This window comes from Typopeltis vanoorti, chromosome 6 (assembly GCF_054136105.1).
Source record: "Typopeltis vanoorti isolate ZY-2024b chromosome 6, IOZ_Tvanoo_1.0, whole genome shotgun sequence".
NCBI classification, from domain to species: domain Eukaryota; kingdom Metazoa; phylum Arthropoda; class Arachnida; order Uropygi; family Thelyphonidae; genus Typopeltis; species Typopeltis vanoorti.
This window is the reverse complement of record NC_143554.1, coordinates 37,291,402-37,317,355: the sequence shown is the minus strand read 5'-3', so window position 1 is coordinate 37,317,355 and position 25,954 is coordinate 37,291,402. Positions and strand designations below refer to the sequence as shown.

At 36.4% G+C, this 25,954-nt stretch overlaps 1 protein-coding gene across 1 annotated transcript in view; it reads right to left on the bottom strand.

Annotated features, from left to right (window-relative positions):
• Positions 1-5,583: 5,583 nt before the first annotated feature.
• Positions 5,584-25,954, bottom strand: part of spen (spen family transcriptional repressor split ends) — a 570,588-nt gene continuing 550,217 nt past the window's right edge. Inside the window, exons 18-19 of the mRNA XM_090393943.1 lie at positions 23,192-23,350; positions 5,584-7,928 (exon numbers count right to left, since the gene is read on the bottom strand). Of these exons, the coding sequence (XP_090250069.1) occupies positions 7,800-7,928; positions 23,192-23,350 (288 nt within the window). The 3' untranslated portion in view covers positions 5,584-7,799. The remainder of the gene's footprint in view (positions 7,929-23,191; positions 23,351-25,954) is intronic.

Sequence of the window (25,954 nt, the reverse complement as noted above, 5' to 3'; positions counted from 1 at the left end):
TTTCCAAATGCCCATTTTGAAATATTTTTAATAGCTTCCTGCAACTATGTATGACCCTCATTATTTCCATTTAGAGGCAGCTATTTGGTTATCTAATTTAAACTGATGGCAATAAAATAAGTGTGATACTTAAATGTTAACCTTACAGGATCCCTTTCTTGGGTATACAGAGTATTTTAAAAATAAATAATAATAAGCTAATGTCTTTTATTTCCTTATAGGGAGTAGGTGAGGCCTTTAAACCCTGTCTAGTTTTTGGGGACTGAGTGGGCAGTTCAATCTCCACCGGTGGCCAATCAGATATAGCTGGCCCATGTCTATCACTATTTATAGGGCAGACACCAGCAAACAAGTGCTGCCATCCCTTGGTACCTAACTCTAACAGAATGTTACTGTCTGAAATAATGTGGGTTCTACGGTCGATTTTTTTTGGAGTTTACGGGATGAAAAACTCACTTGCCAGTGTTAACTGGGGAACCGTAGAAGAAAGGCTTAGAAAAAGTTCCTCCAGTCAGCGACTAGACTTGAAGTATGTTTTACCTAGCATAGAGCATGCAAGCGCGACTTCCACAGGCTTGATATTTATATCCACTGCTTGTATTGGAAAGGATACTACATCTGAATAAATCAAACCTTTTCATACTTTGTAGTCTGGCCCCCCAATGTTGAGAACTCTATAAAAGTTGAAATAGTGTGGGTAGTGGCCCTTCCACCTTTCAGATGTATATCATGCTATGCATGATATACATCTGAAAAGATGTGTGCCATATTAATATTAATACACTGCTTGAAAAGAACTCAATGGACAGCATAATATGAGGAACAGCATGGCATCCACCTCAAAAAGATGTAGGATTCCCTTTTGCTGCGATGACTACAACAATCCAATGGTACATACTTTCCACAAGTGTACGATAGTGAGGAATGAGAATTTTGAACAGTTTTTCCTGTACGCATGTAATGAGGTCCTGGACTGACATGGGGTTGGATGACCCTTGACTTCACCTGATAGCCAAGTACATCTATAAGATGTCGATGCCTTCAGTCAAAATAGTCAATCTGTAGAACAATGATATTTTTGGAAGCCAGATTATGTTCTAGAAAGGCTTTATCCTAAAAGACGATAACCATATATTCACAAATCATATATATAATTGGCTGGTCAGAGCAAGTGGATGGTAGCTACGAATTTGCAGATTTTTGCTTAGGAAAGGCAATAATAATTGACTTTTGCAGTTGTCTTGAATATATTCTCATAAAAACATTGTGTTGTAAAGGAAGGTGTAGCAGCAGCTGACCCATGGACGATGGCAACAGTTGGGTATTGCCAACAGCAGTCAAAAGGCACTTAAGACATCTGCTTTCATTTCTCCTTTAGTAAGCTTGTTTAATTTTTTAATTTTTTTTGAGCAACGAGTATATGTCGCTGCTGTTTTATCCACAATATCCATAAGTGTGTCAGCAATTGCTGTTGAGTAGGCAACTGTGCAGCCATTATATTCAAGGGCAGAGGGCTGGTTGGTAGAACTGGCTAATTTTCTAGCACTCTTCCCATACTGCTTTGCTGTTGGTGTATCTTGTGAAAGAATATACTGTATTTTGATTCCAGGATTTCTTCAGGATCCGACAATAGAGGCGTCTTACTCAGATTTGAGCATGTTTGAAAATAATTAGGTTTGTTGTGGCGTACTTGCAAAAAATACCCTAAGCTTTCATCATGGCTTCATAAACTGTCATTGCACCATAACTCTGGAAAACATGCAATCTTACTAATGTTTTAGAAATTGCACTTGTGGCAGCATGTATAATAAACTCTGTTAGCTAACTGACTGCATCACTAATAGGAGATAAGCTGATCTTTGCAGAATTGAATGGACCAGTGTCAATTTTGCACATATTTCCATGATATAGCTGCCTATTCAAAAAGGTGGATATCTCGGGAAATTGATCGCTCCCAAATCGGTAATCATCAGTTTTTAACATAAACAGTGGAACAGACTTTAGGACCACAACAGTCTGTTCCACTGTTTATACCTCTTAGACAAGCAGCAATGATTGTTTTCTATTATTAAACACCCAGGATATCATCCCTTCTGAAAAACCAATCAGTTCTGCTGTTTTCAAAATCGTGGGTTCAGCCAGATGGGCACTACAATAAGCCCTTTATTGAACTCTGAAAGATCCTTTGTTTTTCCCAGTGATCTAGATTACTGACCAACAGCATTCTTAAATAGTTGTCTAGAACATGTTAATGCACATACGCTGTATAAGGAATGTATGTATTTCTGCACAAAGGTTTCTAATTCAGGGGTCAGTATATTACTTTATACTTCTGCAAGAAAGCCTCGATATTGATGTTTTTATTGAATCCACAGTTCTATTGTAGGAATGTTTATGGTTGGTTCATCTGACTTCCTATGTTGACAGGATTTGTTTTCATTACTCTTAGAGATTTTTTTTTATTTATTTAGAGTTGTGGATGGCCAGGATCCATCACTTTCCTTCTTCTGGAAAAATATCCAAGACATCATCAAATTACCCCATCTAGGGCACTTGACATTATTATTATGACACCTACAAGGAGTCAAAGACAGATTGAGGGAGTGCACCCACTCCACAACTCTCTGCCACTCAATGCACCAACTACAGTGAATCTAATCATCTACAACAACCCCACCTGCTGACCGGCACGACCACTAATGTTTTCACAATCACAAACATCCATGCCCACTGCAGGATTCGAACCCGCAGCCTTTTGGCTGGAGAGTGGATACACTAACCAGGCCAGCAAAATTGCCAAAGCACCCAGCATATTAATCGCTTTGCATCTTCTTAAGAGGGGGAGAAGGTTTATCTATGCAGCCTGTTGACAGAGGCATGTTTTTAGTCCTCTATGTTTCACATTCCATTATTTCCATAAGAGAATTTTTATGCAGTGCAACTATTTTTGGCATATCTTGATCTTGAGGAGTGAGTCCATATCAATTTTTCGTTTAATTTGGTACAAGGTGATAGTGAACTAGTTGCATCATTTAGGGATATTGTAGTCGTGAGAAGGCCAGATTGATATACGTGTCAACTGACACTTTCTTTGTCTTCTCGGTGTAAGAAGATTTAGCAGATGTGGCTACTGTTGTGGAAATTTTGTGGATAACTTTTGTATCTCCTTTACTTCCACCTTTGTCAGGGTTGGGTGGTCTCTCTCACAATTAGAGCATTTTGGTGTTTTGTCCTTAGTCTTCATTTTCATCATCATTATTGACACACTGGGCACAGATGGCAAGCCATGACAGGCTGTTTTAGAACGACCATATTTCTAACCTTTAAACCAGCATAAATGGTGGATATAAATAGAGCCACAGTGGAGATAAACTGCTTTGACAGACAGTGGTGGTTTTGGTTTGTTGGAAGATGTTTCAGGCAAGAACCAGATGCCCACCCTACATACGAGGATTCTTCTTATGGTTGTCACTGCTTGGTCCTCGACTTCAGAGCATATGTTTTCATCAGGAAGGTCTGACTTGGATGCTGCACCTCAAGAAATATATTTTATATATATATATATATATATATTTTTTTTTTTTGGGCAGGGGGGGGGGATACATGTAACTGGTATTTCCCCAACACATGATGCATCGAGTAAGTTTTCTAACTGCCTGTTTTGAGAATTTAGTTTCATTAGATTTTGGAGATCCTGCCAACCTTCGAGATAAAGAAGTGATTTTTTCAAGTGATTGTTGTGCTGTTGAATGCAGGATTATGAAAAGTGGTGTTTGCTGCAGATTCTGACCCCCCCGAGTTTGCTTTCTTATTGTTGATTCTCTGGTTTCTGAACTAGGATGTGGCTTGATGAGAAACCACTGATTCAGCAGCAGAGTTACATATGGATGCACATACTCAGACAAGGGGTGTTCAAGAGTGAAATGCCAGGATTACTATGGGAACTATACTAGCATCACAGAAAGTCTTGGGTCCTGTCCCTGAACCATGGGACACACACACACTGACTCGTTTCTACCCTAAATAGCATAACTTTTTCCTGATTACTATTATTGCGTGATACCTCCAGTGAGTCCAAGGGACTCATCACGGGAGGGTACCTACTCTACATCTCTCTGTCTCCACCACTCAATCAACCAACTACAACTAACAGCAACTACTGCCAGCCACCACCACTAGCATTTCCACAGACAATCACAAACATCCATGCCAATGGCAAGATTCGAACCAACAGCCTTCTGGCTGGAGAGCAGATACGCTAACCGCTCGGCCAACCGGGCCGGCAATTATGCATGTGCATTCACTTATTAAATTAACCAGCACTTTCTCTAGACACTTAATTCTAAATCCATTCAAATAAACACAGCTTTTTCCTATACAACCTATGCATTAATGTAATTATTGTATATTATTATAGCATTCTCCAATTTATCCATTATTATACCACAGCAAGTGAAAAGACTTGCAGTGCTTACTGATCCTCCTCACACTTTTTTTTTTATTTTTTTGCAATTTCCATTAATTCTTAATAGGTGTCTCTCTTTCCTTACCTTTCACCTTTCAAATTATCCAGGAAAATATGATTTTGTTACAATCTGAATAAGTAAACCTTTTCATGTTTCCTTTTTTTTCTTACATTATCTGTCGAAAATACTCTCCTTGTGAACCCTCTCCTTTTCTTTATCTTCTCTGCAATACTAATTACCAGCAGTTTCTCCAGTCATTCAAAATCATCATGTTTTGTCTTGTGTATGATTGCACGCAAGCATACTATTTCTTTAATTATTGCTACCTCATCATTTTCCTTATGTATCCTTTCTTGGTGTCATATTTTTTCTAACCTGGTTTCTCTCCCTGTCATTCATACAATTTTGATATGTTCATTGTCATTCATTCTCGCAGTCACAATTATTATCTTCATGCTCTCTAACACTTCTATTTTCAGTGTCTTTGTCATCATCATTGATGACAATGCCACCTCACTTTCAACATGATTTCGACTTTTGGTACTCTCTACTTTCTTTTATCTCTTACAAACCTCTCACCTTCACTACATCATCTATGATAAACTTCCTACATAATGTCATGGTTGCCAGTATTCTGTTGTGCCTCAGCAATACTAAATTTTATTTGTAAATATACAAACTACCCATTATACACAATTCCAAATCTAATTTTTCATACCCTTGACTCAAATGAGAGACCTCAACAAAAACAATACTTGTCTATTCACTCATTAACAGAGACAGCAGCATTCCCTTTAATGATTACAAAAGGAAAGTAATCAAGAACCAAATTTACGATTAACAATACTTATAAAACAACTCCTTCCCACACAAAACCATAATAAATGATTGTCAATACAAAATTCAAATATACCTACCATTTTTTTTTAAACAAAAGGTAAGTCAAACTAAAATGCTGCATTTATACTTGAATGAGATTAAGATTTGTTACAAGTTGCCACCATTTTAAGTATTTTAATGTTTTAAATGTAACATGTTGGTATAAAATAAAGTGGGTAATGTTTTATCTATATAAGTTTAGTTTCTTTGATATATGTATGTTAATAATAAACAACTATTCATTTGTGGTAATGTTTTATTGACTTTACGAATAACTTAACTCACTGCTCTGAGTGTGGCAGCAGAGAACAGAAACAATTTTAATTCCAGAGCAGCCCTATTCAGAATATGTACAATTACTGGGCTGCAAACACACAAAATATAGACACTTGAAATTTTTCACATCAAAAATAGAGCAGCTGAACTTGGTGGAAATCACAATGAAAGAAGTGAAAATATCTGCTGTTACTCTTTGCAATGATGGCTTTGAGCAAATGGAGAAACAGTTGCAATGAAAACATGTAAATTACAATAGCCAGTAGATGACTTGGTATATTGAGAGGTGCCTGTACAGATTAAAAATGAAAAATTAAAAAAAAAAAAAAAATTAAAAAAAAAATAAAATAAAATAATAAAAAAAAATACTGGGCATGTTTTCTTTTCTTCACTCTCTGTTCCAGTAGTGCCTGCACTTAACAAGAGGTGAGTTACCCAAATGTAAGCTCGGAACTGCAAAGCAGTGAAGAACAACATGTTTCTTAGTCACTCCACATTTCTTACAATTGGGCTCACTAATCAATGTACATTTTATACTTTGACAATAATGTCATGGGCATCAGTCGGTTCTGATTTCTAACAATCTACAGAAAAACATTGTTCTCACTGAAGAATGTACAGTTACTAAATACCATACACATATTTACAAAATATACACTCACGTGACTGATCTGCAAAATACATGATCAAACAAGATGAAATCAGTTACACAGACCAACACACAGTCTGATGAGTAAACATGAGGAGTGAGATAAGTAATGAAACTTTACAACTTGGCTTTTGCACCACTAAAAACACTGTGACTAATGATTCTGTACACAAACTTGAGGACAAACTGCCCCTTAAAGTAATACAATGGTGCAACAAAATACTGCATGTTTGGCTAATGAGATAAATACAAAAAACAGCATGTTGGCTATCTTGGCTGAATTTGTACAACTCAAAGGCCACACAGTCAGTATGACATATCCCAACATAGTTATATCTGAATTTGTTTCTTTACTGTAACATGGCTATTTAGAAATGCCTTTCCAACAATGGAAAGCTGCAACAAGGTCATTCTTTCAATCACACAGAACAAATACACATATGCATGCACACTCACCCATGCATGCACCCCCCCCTCTCTCTCTCTCTCTCTCTCACACACACACACACACACATGTATGCACACACACACACGCACGCACGCACGCACACACACACACACACACACACACTAGAAACAAGCAGCATGTCTTGTGCAACCATTAAATAAAAGTACATAATTCACGTTCATAATTTGTTAAAATCTAAAGACTTTTGAACAGATAGCTTCTTTCAGAGCTGTTCTATATCTGTACGGTTTTCACATAAATGGATGTTATGAGCAAGCTAACCTAATTTACTAGTTTACATAAAATGGGCAGCAAACACTACATATTTCCTAAAATTTATGATAATTTACAATTTTTTTTTTTTTTTCAATATTTGGGAGAAAGTTTTGTTAAAATCTCTACTCAAATGGAAGTATGTTTTTTCTTTACAAAGATTTTTTTTTTTTTTTTTTGCTGAACATTATGGGAGACATTTTAAACTATCAACATATTCAGCTTTAGATTTCAGAACTTCATAAGTCTGTCCATCTTTGAAAGATGATATTACATGCTAAATGGTGCAACAAGCTAGAAGATTTTAAAACTCTGCTGGGATGTGTCTGTCACACAGCAAAAAGTCATTATGGTATAACCATATTTCTCCAACATGAAAGTTCAACTGCAGAGCCAACTTAAAGAAAAGTGGTTCACAATTAAAATGGCAGTGGAAAATGTTGCACATCAAAGCAAAAATATGCACAAACATGACATCAACTGATACTTGACCCTGTCTTGAAATAATGGGAGCCACGGATCCTCCAGGCAACGGAAATGTCTCTTGCTAAAACAATGTCTTTCACCCATACATCTCACTAGTTTTTTTTTAAATTTTTTTATTTTTTAAAAATCCATTCTTGTAGTTGAGAGATGTCATTACTGCAATTTTGTATCAATTTACCAATTTACTGGCCTTGAATACTGGTCTGGAGGATGGCAAAAGATAGAAGTCTGGTCAGTTTCGCAAAAAAGAAAAAAGAAATATGAACATGTGGGAATTTTCTCCTATATACTGTCCAACACTTTCTATGGAATGCTGAAATAATTACACAGTTGCTATGACAATTAGCAGGTGCGCAATGTCACTGACACTGTGCAGTAGGTCAGGAGCAATTCGAGCCAAGTTGTCATTTGAGAAACTGCATGAAGGAAAGATGTGAATCACATAAGCAGGCTGAAAAAAGAAATAAAAATTCATGATTAAAGTTTCAAAGGTAAATAAAATGTTAAGAAGATTTAAGCATTAGGAAAAATCAATTTAAGCTTTCTCAAAAGTAAAAATGCTTTTAAAACCTGAATAAAATTCGATCCTTGAATTGTTTCTTGTAAATCTAATATCTAATCAACAAATTCAGCAAAAATTCAACAAAATACTCACTAGTTACAGTAAAGTAATTACAGCTCTAAATTTCTCTCCTTAAAAACCTTAGAAAATAAGTGCAGAAAAGAAGCTCTTCTTAGAAATTTTAAAATGACTATCAACAAAGAACAGTGAGAGACGAAACAAATCAACAAGCAACGTATGTCTAGGTTCCAAATTTGTACATGTAAACCAATTACCAAATGGAAATTTACATGTAAGTTAAAAAATTGTAAAAATATGGTATAAAACTGTTCTAACATTTTGTCCAACAATACAGTCCTATTCAAATGTTTTCAATTCTCATTTTTTATGTGACAGAACTAGAGGGATAATATAAATTTCTCAAATTCAAAATGTTAGCTTACTATCTCTCTCTTTATAATTCTTTTATTAAATATAATATGAAAATAAATCTATTGACCTTGCTTACTCAAATCATTCTTTATACTATTTATATAGCAACACTACTTACTATGTGCCTCTACTTTTTCTATATTACTCTGGAATAGATTCAAAATAAAAATTCAACTAATTTCTATTATGCTACTGCACTGCTTAAAACTAATAAACGTCTGATATACAACAAAGCATTTCTGCTGTTCACAGCTCGATACTTCATTCTAAAACAGATCTAAATCTAAATAATTAGAAATATATACACGTTTACACAAGAATAACGTTTAATTTGCCAAATATTTCGGTCTGAAAATTACAGACCATCTTCAGTGGCTACATAGGAATAGTTTTAAAAAACAAGGCGGAATACGAACAATTGATCATTCACACATAGAACGAGCCGTGTGATGTCATATCGCTAAGTATTAGAAGTGTAAACATTTTTAAAGTCATAATTAAAGATATTAATTCAGAAATTCATATAATAATCTTAAATAACATTAGACTTGGACCAAAGGATCCAAGACTCTCCTCCTACACAGATGTCGCTACAAATTTGAACAGTTATTTAAAGAAAGTGTGGAGGCCTTACTTCAACGTCCTAACTTGAATCATAATGATTGCATATCTATATCAAAAATTTGGGAAAGTTTAATCAGGATAACACAATTTTTTTTTTAATGTAAATTTCCTATATTAGTCTAATGTTATTTAAGATTATTATATGAATTTCTGAATTAATATCTTTAATTATGACTTTAAAAATGTTTACTCTTCTAATACTTAGCGATATGACATCACGCGGCTCATTCTATGTGTGAATGATCAATTGTTCGTTGTTTTTTAAAACTATTCCTATGTAGCCACTGAAGATGGTCTGTAATATTCAGACTGAAATATTTGGCAAATTAAACATTATTCTTGTGTAAACGTGTATATATTTCTAATCATTATGTAACAAGTATTGTTAAAGAACTAAATCTAAATAGTTTAACTGTCTGTATGCAGCCCCCAATATAAATCAAGTGACTAAAAATTGTTTCATATTACTTGATTATGCTCTCAATTTCCTGATATGTATCCTGAAAGAGGTTTGTAGAAAACCACGAGAGTATTATATTATTACCAACTTCCTATCAACAACTGGTCTTCTCCAAATTAGCATATCATTTGGCAGCACTAATATTTCATATTTTATCTCTCTCTCTCTCTCTCTCTCTTTTTCTTTGAAAACACTTCTGACCGATCAATCCACCTAGATCTTCTTCTGTGTCTTTCACCAGTTTTGATAATCTTTCCCCTCTCCTATTCTTTCAGGTTACACTATACCACCCTAGATTACTCTGCTTGCACATTCCTGAATGCTAGCAATGTCAAGTTTTTTTTTAATATCTTCGTGTTTAATATGATTCTGCCATTGATGCCAGCTGATCACTCCCTTAATTTTTCTCAAGAGTGAAGAGTGAGAAATTGAAAATTGTTAGTATTTTACCTCGCTATGATAAAAATGAATTAAAAAGAAGGGCTATGATGGCAAACGATTCAATTCATAGGCCAGGGGTGTTCAACCCATCGATTGTGGAGCAATTTTTGGTCGATCTCGTGTATTCTTCCTTACAAATTTAATTAAAACTGAAAACAAAATATTTTATTTATAATTATTTTGTATTATTTTTAATTCGCTTTAAGTGTATTGCTATTGTTTATTTATTTTTCATTAAAATTGTCAAATCAGTAATTTTCTTATAAGTCTGGGTAAATATTTTTGTAAATAACTCTTTTGAAGCTAACTGTATATACTGCTTTAATAAGAACATGTCAGAGTGTTAAAAACAAAGGCAATGTTTTTGTCTCTGAAGCTGTACATGGCAGCATTAGAAAGATTGTTATTGAAACTTGTATGTATGAGAAAGGCTTGCAGGCTCTAAGTGTAAACATCTCCGAAGTCAGACAGAAATAGTTCAAACAACTTTCCGATGGCTGGCAACATACAATCAAATGAAAGCAGAGGAGAACAAAAGGCATGCCGAACTTGAAACTTAAGATGAAAGACTCATACTGATTCTTTGGGGGTTGCCAAACTTCATGCGAGGTCTCAGAGGAGGCCTAATAAAAAGGGACTGAAGCAAGCAGAAGGGATCCCGGTTCCAGAATTGCTGTAAGAGAGGAGGCCGCCTGGTCCAGAGTCACTGTCAGAGAGACTGCCCAGATCCACGTTGCTTGAGAGAGGAGTTTCTCGGTTTGAGATGTCGCTAGAGAGAGACTACTTCTAGGCAACAGACAAGGTTTTAAATTGCCGAAAGGAAGAGTTCCAATTGCCGGAGAAAAGTTTCCAGGCCAGGTAAATGTTAGACATTCACCAGTGTGTTGCGTTTTCATTAAAATTTGATGAATCAAACGACTTCACTGATATTGCTCAGTTAATGGTATTTATTCGCATGGTATTTCAAGATTATTCAAGTAAAGAAGAACTTTTAAAAATTATATCATTATTGGGAAGGACTAAGGGAGAAGACATTTTTTTGGCATTTGATGAATTTGTGAAACAACACAAACTTTTGCTTTTTAAACTTGTGTCTATTACTACTGATGGTGCTCCTGCAACGATAGGTAATAAATCAGGCTTCATTTCATTATGTAAAAATGATGACAAATATCCAGATTTTTTAACGTACCACCGTATTATAACTAAGATGAAAAGCCAAACGGCTATTTTTTTCTGGTAAAATTGATAAATTAAGGGGATAAAAATCCCTTATTGTTTTTCAGCCAGTATGCGAAACTCTAAGATCGAAAACTACGATCTAAACGTTTCATGCCGATGAACTATCGGCGAATCCAAGCATAAGTGACCACTTGGTAGTACCTTGATCAAGATCGAGTTGCCTTGGTGTGGTATTACCAAGTGGTCACTTACGCTTGGATTCGCCGATAGTTCGTCGGCACGAAACGTTCAGATCGTAGTTTTTAATCTTAGAGTTTCGCATACTGGCTGAAAAACAATAAGGGATTTTTATCCCCTTAATGTACCATTGCATTATTCACCAACAAGTACTGTGTAGTAAAAGATTAAATACAAAAGATGTTTTGGATATTACATTTAAAATTGTAAATTCTGTTTGAGGAAAAGCCCTGCAACGGCAGTTATTTAAATTACAGGCAGATGATGATAGGAAACTTCTGTTGTACAATAATGTTCGTGGCTCAGGAGAAGTCAATTTTAAGAAGGATTTCTTGTATTAATTAACGATATAAAAATTTTTCTTGATGAAAAAGGAGATATTTATCCACAATTGAGTGATAAAAGATGGTCGTTACACTTATCATTTTTAGTAGATTTCTGTACAAAATTAAGCAATTTAAATTTAGAGTTACAAGGTAGAGATAAAAATTTAATTGACATGTTAAGTTCAATAAAAACTTTGCAACAATACTTACTTTTATTAAAGAAAAATATAAATGACCGCGAATTTAGATATCTCCCATATTTATTAAAATTTTTGGAACAAAATCAAGAAATGCTTCGCTATGATTTAAAAGAATTTATTCGTGAAATAGAATTAGTTGAGGAAGAAATAAATTCAAGATTTAAAGATTTTAATAAAATTGAAATGATTGTATCTTTTATCAATAATCCATTTCAAGAAAACTTGAACATCACAGAAATTTCAAATAAAATTAGTGGGCTGTTTGATATAAACCAAACTGAAGTAGAACTTGAGATAATAAACATTCAGAATAGTTTACATTTAAAATCAATAAACAATGAAGTCATTTGGAAGTATGCACATGAAAAATTCCCAATATTAACTGATATTGCGCGAAAAATTCTGTCCATAGATGTGCCCTATTTCTCCCACCACCAGTCCTGATCTCAAAAATATCCTCTGAACTAATCCTATAGAAACCCTTTAGCAATTTGAATGTCTCAATCATATCTCCCCTTTTCCGCCTATCAACCAATTTCTGCAACCCACAAATCTTCAACCTGTTCTCATAAGGTTCATTCCATAGACCTGCTATCATCTTGGTTACTTGCCTCTGGATCCTCTCCACCTCCTCCCCATCAAGAAGAAAACTATGTGACCAAATCTGGGCACAGTAGTCAAGATGAGGTCTTATCAAGGCTCGGTACAGAGGTACAATAACTTGCTTGTCTCTGCTCGTCAAATATTTTTCAACAACCAAGTGAGTTGATGAGCTGATTTAGTCACTTCTGCAATGTGCCCCCTAAGCTTCATCTCCCTATGCACCAACACTCCGAAGTCCCTGGCCTCATCAATCTCCTGGAGTACAGTTCCACCAATGTGGTATACTGCTGTTAATCTTTTCACCACAAAATGCATAACCTTACATTTTGTCACATTAAATTGACATCCATTCTCCTTAGCCAAGAACTCCAATCTATCCAAATCGTCCTGCAAGATTTTGACATTTCTGCATTCACTATTGTCCTACCCAACTTTGCATCATCAGCGAACAAATGAACTGTTCCACTTAGATCCTTCCCTATATCATTAATGAACAAATTAAACAGCAGTGGTCCAAGAACAGAATCCTGCGGCACACCACTAAGTGTGTGTGTGTGTGTGTGTGTGTGCGTGCGTCGCAAGGTTCTGTTCAACACACCAAAAGACGGCCTGTAATCCAGTTCAGCCGTCACTGTGTTATAAAACTTGAGCAAGTTACCGAGGCATGATCTACCCTTCATGCTGTCCCCCCGTACAGTATCTCATTTACATCAATCCATTCCTGTATTTTTCCCTTGACTACTTTTTCCAAGACCTTGACAATGACTCCTGATATGCTGATTGGTCGGTAATTTGCAACAGTAGTCTTGGATCCTTCTTTATGCAGTGGAACTATTTTCCCCTTTTTCCACACCTTCGTGACTAAACCAGACCCGAGACTCAGATTAAACAACATGGTCAAGGGAACTAATAATTCTTTAGCCGCTTCACGTAAGACCCATGCTGGTATACCATCCAATCCCATATTCACATTAAGGTTCTGTAATAGACTATTCACCTCCACTTCATTCATCACAATTCCCGTATAAACTAATGGTTCCTTCATTTTTTCAATGTCACCACCTGGATGATATACTCTTGCAAAGTGCTCACTCAGTAATTCCACTATATCAATTGATTCAGTGACCTCCTTACCATCGGCATTCCTTAAAATCATTCTGCCGTGTACAGTTTTTTTCTTGCTTGCAGCATATTGAAAGAACTGTTTGGGATTCCCTTTAGCATGCATAGCTAGTTTCCTTTCATAATCCGCTTTTGCTTTTTTTTTACCACATTTGTTACCCTTCTGGCCTGCGCTTTATACCGTTCATGTGCCTGCAGGTCACCTTTCTTTTAAATTCCCTCCACAGTTGTTTCTTTTTTTTGCAGCTCAAGCTTAATGGTGTTATTCATCCATTTAACCCCTACTTGTTTTACTATTCGGACCCTAGGTATAAAATCAGCCATAACCTCCTGTAAATGACCCTTGACCACTTCCCAAGCTCTATCGACATCATCCAGCCCTTGAAGTTTTACATGGCATGGTACTGAACCAAGCAATCTCCTAAGTTTGTCATACTTGCCAGCATGGTAATTCCATATATACCCTGTCTTAATCGAAAATTCCACACCTTTAGTCACCTCCCAGGTCAAGACCTTATAACTCTCACCAATAGGTGGCAACATGGTCATATTCATTACAGTCAAATTCTCAGATGCTATTACCAGATCAAGCACTCTCAAACCCCTAGTATTTTCAATTACATGCTGTCTCAGATAGTTATCCCTTAATCAATGTTACCATAGTTGAAATCCCCCATAATAATTACCCTCCTTCCACTCATTTCATCAATTTGTTTATGCATACTATAACCACCATCTATTCCATCACCTGGCCTATAGCAGCACCCAACTGTATATTTTGTTTTGCCATTCTCAATCTCACACCAAATAGCCTCAAATGAGCTCTTTTCACTATATTACAATACAACTTCAATTCTCCTTGGCTGCAGTTCATCAGCTATCATCAATAACACTTCTCCCCCATTTCATTCTCTCTGTCCCTCCTAAACACACTTTAACCTACACATTCTATCCCACTAACTATATCATCTTCCATCAGCCATGTTTCACTAATGCCAATAACCTGTGGCCAGGAAGAGCCAACCAAGGCCAAAAATTCTTCCAACTATCCCATTCCGATTACTTGTCCTTGGCACTGGCACATCATATACATTCTTACACTCAACTGTCTCACTGATGTCCGCATATCCATCTCCCCCTCCTTGGTAGTTCTAGTTTCCCTGGTTCTGCACATCCATTTTCACTTCATTCAGCAATCAGCAACACTTTTTCCAGTCTCCACACACGAAATCCATTCAAATGCAGGCCATCCATCTTGTATAAATCCTTTTGCCCATCAAACTCATTCCACACCACATCGTCTGCATAACCTGCGCATAAAGTCATTTGCGATTATGGTCCTCCTTCTAAACTCCTCTCTGTCGTACCGCGGCAACAGACTCACCATCCTAACTTTATCACTCTTTTCTTTCACTACCTTTAACAATACTTTCAAGTCCTCTCTCATAAAAAATTTATTTCCCTTCAATTCGTTCGTATACCCACCACAACTATCAATTCATTCACCCTCTGTTTTTGCGCTCTAATACTCTCACTTACATCCTTAAATTTCGCACCCGGTAAGTACGATTTAGTTAAACTCCCATCTATCACACCTCTTAATAACGAGTCACCATACAACACTCTTTCCTTCATTTCTGAAACTTTCCCACTCTTACGCTTATTTTTCCTTTCAAACACTTGTTTATCTCCGTTAGCCGAAGCACTCTGGAAAGAGTTTTGCAGGTGCTCCAACTACCGCTGCGCATTGTGTATTACTCCGTGTAACCTAGCGATCTCACTCCTTACAAATAATTCCTCATTTTTTCATAATTTAAACCATTTTATCTCTCTGTATAGTTGCTTTCACTCTCTCTCTCTCTTTGATCACCGCTCTCATTACCAACTTGCACAACATCGCAATTCCCTATCAAGCCACTATTTTCACTGACATTCTGGTTTTCTTCAACCACAACAATCTCACGATCTGACACATACTTCAATTCCTCGCTTTGCTTACACTTTCTCCCACCACTATCATTTTCCATCCAAACTCCAGCCTCTTTCGGGAAAGCATACATCCCACACATATCACACTGGACAAACTCCCTCACATTACAGTTTTTGAACAAAGGCGTCATATTTTTGGACGCCATTATCTTTTGTCGCATATCCGCCATGTGCTATTCTATGAAACGTATCATTAAAATACTAAGTTAAATAAAATTGAATTCACACCACAATCACACAGACGCAACAAGCTACAAAAAATAAACAATACTATGTCAAGATTTAAACCAATATTCCAATTTTCACTCAAAATTATACTTAGCTTTCGGGAGTTCTCTGAAAACATTACACACCATGTAGCCCTCTAGCGGCCATATTCTTAATGAATGAATGTGGAAGGATAACTTTACCGAATGCAGATGGTACTTTAGTGTCAAAAGCTAATGAGATTGTTCAGTTAATGAGTGCTCACTTTCCTAAGATATATCAACCCAGGTGTATGCAACATGGTGCACAGTGCTACTACTATTGCAGTGGGTGAAGAATTAACGGTGCATCAAAATGAGGTTGAGCTGTTGCAAAACCACAACCTGGATAAGAATTCGGCAATAAGGATAGATGGAATATCAGTACATATGCTAAAGGCATGTTCAGCTGAATTGGCTAGGTGTATGATAGTTCCATTTTACAAGGGGGTGTAAAAACTGATGATTCTAATTACCAACCATCAGTATCTCTGGTGTGGTGGTGAAGATTTTTGGGAAATTATTAAGAACTTGCATATACAGAAATAGGTTGACAGACTAGCTATACTATGCAAGGAGCATGAGTTTATTAAATGGAGGTGATGTTTTAGCAACTTCTCATATTTTATAACAATCTCATGACTGAGTTGAATAAAAGGAATGGATACACTACATTATTGCTTGCTTCTGCTGATGCATTTGATAGGATACCATGAAATACTGTTGTATAAACTGGAGAATATGGATTTGAAATATAAGTTTTTGACTTGGATAAGTAGATGGCTGACAGACAGGGTATCAAAAAAGTAGTACAGGAAAACCTCGCTTAACATGAATTCAATATGTGTGATAATCAGTTAGCATGAATGAGTGAAATGATACTAATTCCAGCTTTAAGCGAGTGATTAATCAATTAACATGACTTTTTTACGTTACGTGAAATTTTTTTCCCCACCAATCTGCAGTGAGCTGTAGCACTTGTTAATGTAGCAACCAGTGGGCAGTGGTAGTGCAGCGCGTGATAGCTGGCGACACTTGGCAATTGACTCAAAACTATCATTGTAAACGCACGTGCAATGATAGTTTTGAGTTTCTCTTCCTCAATCAAATTTCCTTCATTTTGCTTTAATTTAGATACCTGTAAGGCTTTATTATATTCAACCACTGGTATGGAACACCAGATAATGAAGATATGAGAAACTTGCTTGATTCCCATTCAGAACAGTTAAGCGAGAATGATCTTCAACTAGAAGAACAGCATGCACTTGAAGAAGATAAGGGGTGCGGACAAGAAGAGAATGTTACGACTAAGAAGCTAACTGCAAAAGAACTTCAGCTAGTTTTCAATCACATTGAGATTGCTTAGGAAATTTTGTTTCATGATGATTCTGATATGGAACAAAGCTTCGAAGTCTGCTGATAAAGTGATCGGCAGCTATCGCAAATTGCAAGACAAGATGAAAACGTCGAGCAGTATTCAAACATTTTTAAGTTTTTTTGTAAAAAAGTAACTCAATCAAATGTCTATACATTAAATAAAAATGTAAGCAAGTGATTTTTATTAACTTTGATGATTTTATCCTCTAATGTAGCTTATATATATATATATATTTTTTTTTTCTTCTTCTTCAAATTTAAGATAACTGATGGATTGATTTATAATTATCCCTATTGTTTATTGTGTTTGCTTAACGTGGTTTTGCTTAGTGGATTAATTAATCACATTAAGCGAGGTTTTCCTGTATATGGTGAGTGTGAATCTGCCAGATTAAAGTTGATCAAGGGCATACCTCAGGATTCGGTCCATGGACCATTCTTGTTCAATCTATACATTAATGACATTTGAAAGAATTTAAGAGGAGATGTTCAATTGTTGGTTAATGATGCAAAGATAGGCATGAGATTCAGAGATGCTACTGATATCTAGCACTTAAAAAGAATGATTTGAAAATGCTGGAAATTGAGTCAATGAAAATGGCTGTCAGTTCAATATTAGTAAGCGTAAAGTTATGCACTCTGGTGTGATAAGATTTCCAATGGCATATTATATTAATTGGGGGTTATGCTTCAAGAAACTGATGAGGCTAGAGATCTTGGCATTATTATTAAGAGACACCTCCAGGGAGTCAGGGACTCATCGAGGGAGGCCACATACAACACGCACCAGCTATCATACCTATTCTTGAATTCATTCACACTGCTTGCACTTACAACATCCAATGGCAATCCATTCCAATCACGCACCACCCCATGAGAGAAAAATCTAGCCCTCACTCCCATCTTAGTGGCATTCATTCTCAGCTTCCAACGATGCCAGCTTGTCCTTTCCCCACCCTCCATAAATTGAAAAATTCCACCAATTGAAATCCTGTGTAACCGTTTCAGAAGTTTGTAAGTCTCAATCATATCACCCCTCTTTCTCCTGTTTATTATATTCAACCACTGGTATGGAAGCCCAGATAATGAAGATATCTGGTGTCTGCAGTCTACAAATTCTCAATCTGTCTTCATAATCAGTATTCCAGAATCCTGATATCATTTATAACACACTCTCCTTTGCACTCGCTGCAATTTATCAGAATCACAACAGAACCAAGAGACCAGACCTGTGCACAATAATCTAAGTGAGGTCTTATCAATGCCTTGTAAAGAGGCAAAATGACATCTTTATCTTTACATGTGAACATTCGTTTCAGAATTGCAATTACCTGTTGAGTTGTATTTGCAATATTTGCTACATTATTATTATTATTATTCCTGATACCTCCAAGGAGTCTGAAGACTCATCGCGGGAGGACATCTTCAACTGTCTCTACACCTTACCTCTACTACGAATCAACGCCATCTACCGCCCACCTCCAACACCACCACAACTAGTAATTTCTGTCTGTAAATTGCGTGTGTTCTGAAGGGCCGATTTGTATGTATGCGGGATGAAAAACCCGAGTTTCCGGGAGAAAAAACCCTACATGGCCCCTGAACTCCAAGATCCCTAGCCTCATCAGTTTCTTCAAGCATAATCTCACTGATATAATACGAAATCGGATATCTAATCACACCAAAGTGAATGACTACATTTACTGACCTTGAATTGACATCCATTTTCCCATTCCCACAATTCCAGCCTATTCAAATTATTCTGCAAGTACTGCATATCAGCAGCATTCCTGATTACCCTACCTATCTTTACATCATTAGCAAACAGCTATATGTCACTTGTCAAATCCTTCCCAATATCATTAATGTATAGATTGAATAACAGTGGACCAAGCACTGATCTTTGTGATACACCACTGGTTACCTTAAATCAGGTGTTGGCAAATTTTTTAGACCATTGACACCTTCATGGAATCCTTGATCCCCATCATGTTAAATAAATGTAATCAATAATAAATAATAATTCCTTCACCCTTTTGATTGTTTTTTTTTTGATAAATGATGGTATAAATCCAAATTTTAAATACTATGCGATAAATGCACACTAGCCCTGATTATCTCTGTTCTAGATGTCTTCAACAGGGAGAGCATGTGCTTCTCCCTCGTTGGCTCAGCCGATCAGCCAGTTAGCATTGCATGTTTACTAGGTGTTACTCAAAATAGTTTAAGGTGTTTATTGACCCCTAGATATTTATCAACTCCTTGGATATCCACATCGACCCCCCCAGGGGTCGATATCAACCACTTTGCCGACCACTGCCTTAAATCTTCAGATTCACATCCTGCATATACTGCTTTTTGATACCTGTCAGTCAGCCATCCTCTTATCCATGCTAATATTCTATAATCCAAACCCATACTCTTCAATTTATGCAACAGTCTACCATGCTGTATTCTGTCAAAAGCTTTAGCAAAATCCAAAAGTATCATAGTGTATCCATTCCCCTTGTCTAGTTCAATGGTAACATTGTTTTAGAACATGAGCAAGTTGCTAAAAATGAAATTCCCTTAGTAAACCCATGTTGTTCATTGCAAAGTAGAGATTCACTTTCAACCCATTTCTGAATGTGGGCCCTAACCAGTTTTTTGGAAAATCTTCGCTACCACTCCTGAGATACTAATTGGTCGATAGTTGGATACATCGGTCTTTGCACCACCTTTGTGCAATGGAATTACCATGCATTCTTTCCATTCCTGTGGAATTGTCCCTGTTCTGAGACTCATATTAATCAGCCAGGACAAAAGAATAGCCAGTTCAACTGAACACTCTTTTAGCACACGTGCTGATGTCCTATCAGTCCCTATTGCTAAATTCTTATTCAGTTTTTGCAACAGCTCTAATACCTCATCTTCAGATATCTGAGTTTCTTCATCCAGTGGAGAGAGCAGTGAGCTCAATGTTGCATACACCAGCTTGAGAGCTTTTAACAAAATAGGCACTAATTAGTTGAACAACCTCTTCTGCTTCTGTAACCCTCATGCCATCTGGATTTAGAAGAGTTATTCTTTCATATTCATTCTTTCTTTAACTTGCAGCATATCGATACAATTCTTGTGGGTTGTCTAAGTACACAGAGGCAGTTTCTTTTCATACTCACTTTGCTTTCCGTACAACAGCTGTAACTATTCTAGCCTGCTGCTTCTAACGTTCATAACAGACATCATCCTTATGCACACGGTATTTTTTTCCACATCATCCTTTTCTTATGAATCTCTTGCTTAATAAGATTACACATCCATTTAACTCCTACCCTATTTATTCTTCGAACTCTCGGGACACATTCTGATATCGCATCATTTAAGTATTGTTTAAATGCTTCCCATGCACTGTCGATATTCTTCCCATCCATCAACTGATTCCATTCCATTGAACTTAGTATACTCCTCAGTTGGTAACGGTATATAGGAATTTGAAGTTGAAAGGTCATATAGCAAAAACTGCAAATACAACTGTGATGCTGAAGCAAATTTATACAGGTAAGAAAAAGGAAGTCATTTTAGCTCTTTACAAGGCTTTGATATGACTAGAAGATATGATGCAAAGAAGAGTTGCATAGATTATATTGGGATTATGGAATTTAGATTATGAGGACAGATTGCGAGTAAAGACTACTGGTTAACAGGAGAAAGAGGAGTGATATGATAGAGATCTATAAATTTCTGAATGGTTGTTATAGGAGACTGTCTGATTAAAATTTTCATTATAAGGAATGTGGGGAGACAACATGGGAGGTGCAAACACCAATGTGTCTAACTACTAACTAACTAACTAACTAACTGTGTTAAGAAAGGCATAAGAGGCAGGTTATTCTCTCACAGGCAGTGAGTTAGTGGAATAATTTACTTGTTGAAGTAGTATGTGCCTCCATATCCATTAATGAATATGGAGGCACATACTTTGTACTTTGGGATGCAGAATTCATCATCATTATTATTTTTTTTTCTCTAATTTGCTATATGGAGAATGTGAGTACAACACTGCTGAAGTATGATGTCAGAAGGTGCAACAGCCATATGTGTTAACATCATTTTGGACATCTTTACTGCTACTTGCTCAGTGTAACAGGGTTTTACCACTAGATATTGTTTTTGGAGGTTTATATGTTCTCTTCACGTCTGATATATCATGTTCTGCTCAGTCTTGATATTGAGGTTCATTTTCATTCAACCTTTGACATGCTTGGGAACAGGCTTAATGTTCTCCGTCATGAAACCATCTGGGTGTTTTGCACTTGCATTCATTTATTCTCATACTGTTTACTGATATATTGGTTGGTTGATTTTTGATTTGGTACAAGAAAACAAAAACAGCAGTACACAAGGTATTAATAAATAGTCATAAAGAGATAAATTACTAAATATTATGTTATGTACAAAAAGTTAATGCAATACCTACATAAACAGAATTCATGATCAAATGAGTTCATATAAACGAATTCTTTGTAAAAATTTAAAAACCTCATGCAATTTGTCAAGTCTGATAACATCTGACTGCATATGGCTTGGCCAGATAGGCAAAAATTTCATTTCACTCTCGTGTGAACTGCAGGCCTTCTAGAATAAGACAAATAGTGAGATGAATATTACATTCTATGCACATAGCTGGGTCATTAGTCCTCACTAAATAAGATGACTGTGACCTACTTTTGTATGTGTGTATGGGGGGGGGGGGGGAGAAGGAAAATAATTGTAACCAGTATTCCCCAAATATATGTTGCATGCAGCAATTTTTCTGATTGTGTTACTGTAACTGCTTCAATAAGGTTATTTCCTGAATGCAGTTTCTTTATAGATTTTGGAGATCTTGCCAACCATTACAGATGAATAAGGGTGAGATTTTCATTATTTATATTTATATGGATATTCATTATTTATGTGAATCACATTGTGAAGGAAAGAGGCATTAACCAACCTGATATAAAATTTGCAGATGATGATGTTGTATTCCTAAATAAATCTAGTACAAACCTGCAGCATTCTCTAATTAAACTGAATAAGTGCTGTAAAAGGACTAAGACAATAAAATAGGCACAGAGAAAACATCAACTGCATCCTGAATTGAGAACCTAGGCACAATTTTTTTATTATTATTATTGAAGATGACAAATTAAATATGAAAACAACAGAATAAATTTACATGGAATAAGTGAGGAATTCACCCCCCCCCCCCACAACACTAAACTAGCTGTAATTCAAACCAATTTATGGATATGAGAACTGAGAATTGATACAGAATATCAGAGATGGGAGATCCCAAATATCAGAGTTGGGAGAAAAATTAGAGGAATGAACGATGACATCTACAGCAAAATTATATTAGAAATGAGAATATTAGGAAGGAACTACACGCATGTGTGCACAGAGCTAATCTCAGATGAAATATGTACCTGTGAAATAATAACGCATTAGTTTAATCATTCTGTATAACACATTTGAGAAGTATGGTTATGTACCATCATTGAGCTTGCAAGAATCTAACACCATATTGATATGAGGTTTATGCAAGCTGTATCAAGATGAGTTTGTGGAGATGACAGGGGTCGTACAGTATATGATCACTTAATGACTGTCTATTATTAATAACATTACTGAACTGAATTACAAAGCAGAACTTTCTGCCAAGTTTCTCAGCTATCTTAAGTGTTGATTTTAGCAAGCATTTGATCCAGTGATATTCCTTTGCATTTCCTTGATACTAAATATTTCATTCCAATGAAAATATTTGCAACAATTCATATCTTTATATAAAACGTGCACAAAGTTTAAATATGCAATATAGGGATAATTCAACAAAAATTACTGATTTCAAAATTAGACATTTACAGAGAACATTAATAAATTCAAACCAACTCACTTGTTGTGATCCAGGGGCTGCTGCATTAACAATACCAGCAGCCTGTTTCATTTGGAGGTAGTTGATAAAGCCATTTCTAAGATTATTTGACTGCTGTAACACATCCATGTGATCTCGGCCACAAGGTAATGCCAATAACATGCAGTGTTCATCTACCATCTATATATATATATATATATTAAAAAAAAAAAAGAAAAAAAAAAGATCAATATTCTGAATGACCATCTACCATGATTTTATGCCCAATTTAATATCCATTTTATCCCCTCTCTCATTTTCCATACCCACACTGCTCAAATCTACTATTACTCAATGATATATATCACTACTTTATTTATTCATACTAAAATTAATTTAAAGATGTGCATTTTAGTATGAATAAATAAAGTAGTATCATACACATATACAGAAAAAAATATAATATTTCTAAACATAAAAATGGAAATCAGAAATAGATATACATTCTTAGGGAATCAAACTAGTTTTAGGTTAAAGATTTTAGCCCAAGGGCTAAAATTATTAGACTGTAAAAATTACAGAGGAATAAAGTTAATGTCCCACACAATGAAGATCCTAGAAAGGGTTCTTGATGGTAGATTGAGGGAGGAGGTGGAGATTGCAAAGGAACAATTTGGCTTCATGCCTGGTAGATCAACAACAGATGCTATCTTTGGGTTACGACAGATGATGGAAAAATATCGAGAGAAACAAAGGGAGCTACATCTGGTATTTATTGATCTGGAGAAAGCATACGATAGAGTGCCAAGGCAAGAAGTCTGGAGGTGTCTGAGGGAGAAGAAGGTGCCGGAGAAATATGTCAGGTTGGTGCAGGAAATGTACAGAAATGTGAAGACAAGTGTTCGGACCTGTTTGGGACAGACAGAAAGTTTTCAAGTAACAGTTGGCTTGCATCAAGGGTCAGCATTAAGTCCGTTTCTGTTTAATATTGTGATGGAGGTGGTAACAGAGGAGGTGAGAGAAGATGCACTTTGGACAATGTTGTATGCAGATGACATCTTGCTGTGTGTAGATTCAAGAGAAGAAGCGGAAACTAAACTGGAAAGATGGAGAAAAGTACTGGAAGAGAGAGGTATGAGACTGAGCAGAAGTAAGACGGAGTATATGTGTTGCGCAGTGGGCGGTGGCCAGGAGACAGACCTGGAGCTGGAAGGAAATGTCATCAGGAAGGTGAGAGACTTTAGATACTTAGGTTCGACAGTGGAAGAAGATGGAGGAGGTGAGAAGGAAGTGGGATGCAGGATACAAGCAGGTTGGAGGAACTGGAGGGAGATGGCTGGAGTGTTATGTGATAAGAGGGTGCCGATCAATCTGAAAGGCAAAATTTATAGGACAGTAGTGAGGCCAGCTATGACATATGCTATAGAAACTGTGGCCCTGAGGAAAAATAACATTAGCAGGATGGAAGTAGCAGAGATGAGAATGCTTAGGTGGATGTGCGGTGTGACCAGAAAGGATCATCTGAGAAATGACTATGTCAGGGGAACAGTGAAAGTTACGAACTTAGGAGCGAAAATACAGGAGGCAAGGTTGAGATGGTTTGGTCATGTGATGAGGAGGGAGGACGAAAATGTGGGAAGAAGGGTCATGCAGATGGATGTGCAAGGAAGGCGGAAGCGTGGGCGGCCAAAGAAGAGATGGAGGGAGCTGGTAGAAGAGGACTTGAAGATGAAGAACTTGGATGTGGTGATAGCCCAAGACAGGAAGGTGTGGAGGAGACTCATAAGAAACAGTGACCCCACTTAAGTGGGAGAAGCTGCAGAAGAAGAATGCAGAAAAGAATTTTAGAAATAATGCCAAGGAAGGACTATCAACTTTTGATCATCAATATCACAGACTCTACATTTTTGCTAAGAGTTATTCATTTTAATAAACAGTGCCATGAAATAATCTTAATATGTTCATGCTGCACATGACACAAACTGTGTCACTCAGTACCCAAGGAGTGGGATGCAACAATTTTGTCTATGTTTTTCTAGATTGATTGATTTGTGGTTTTATGGTGCAAGGACAACAAAAGTCATACTGCACTAGAATACAGGGAGTTAATAAATACTTATAGAGAGATAAATTAGTGAATAAGATAAAAATGTATGTATGGTATGGCATGGAAAAAAAATGAACTTTAACACTCCCTTCAGTATACACTTGCTAAGAGATATGCAGTTCGACTGCATGCACATTACGAGAAGAGCAGGTGTAGTCTACACCATTACATTTAGCTGTAGCAACGGTGTTGACATTGGAAGAAAAGACATTTATTGTTAAGCATTATTTTCGTTCATACATACAGAGTTGGTAAAGCAAATAGTGCAAGCCTCCAACATGTTTGTGAGCAGGTTGTTCGGTGTTTCCGTAAGTGTGCCCCAAGTAATAGTGTCACCGTTGCCTGTCAAAGATTACTTAGTTCTAGAGCCTATTTATCAGAACACTTCCCCAGGAAGCTCATTTCAAGGTTCATGGAATTTCGTACCCTTCACGCTCTCCTGATCTCACATCACTTGATGTCCTCGTTTGGGGTATGTTGAAGGAATGGGTATTCCATGATGACCTGCTTTCAAACCTTGATGAACTAACAGATAAAATTACATGATATATCAAGCATATGTCATAACCTTTGTTCTGCAAGATGACAGAGAACCTGCAGCATGAACTACAAAACCTGTCTTGAAAGACAAGGTGACCATTTCAAGCATGTAATCTACTGTCATTAATACTCTATTTGACCAAGATTCTAACAATAGT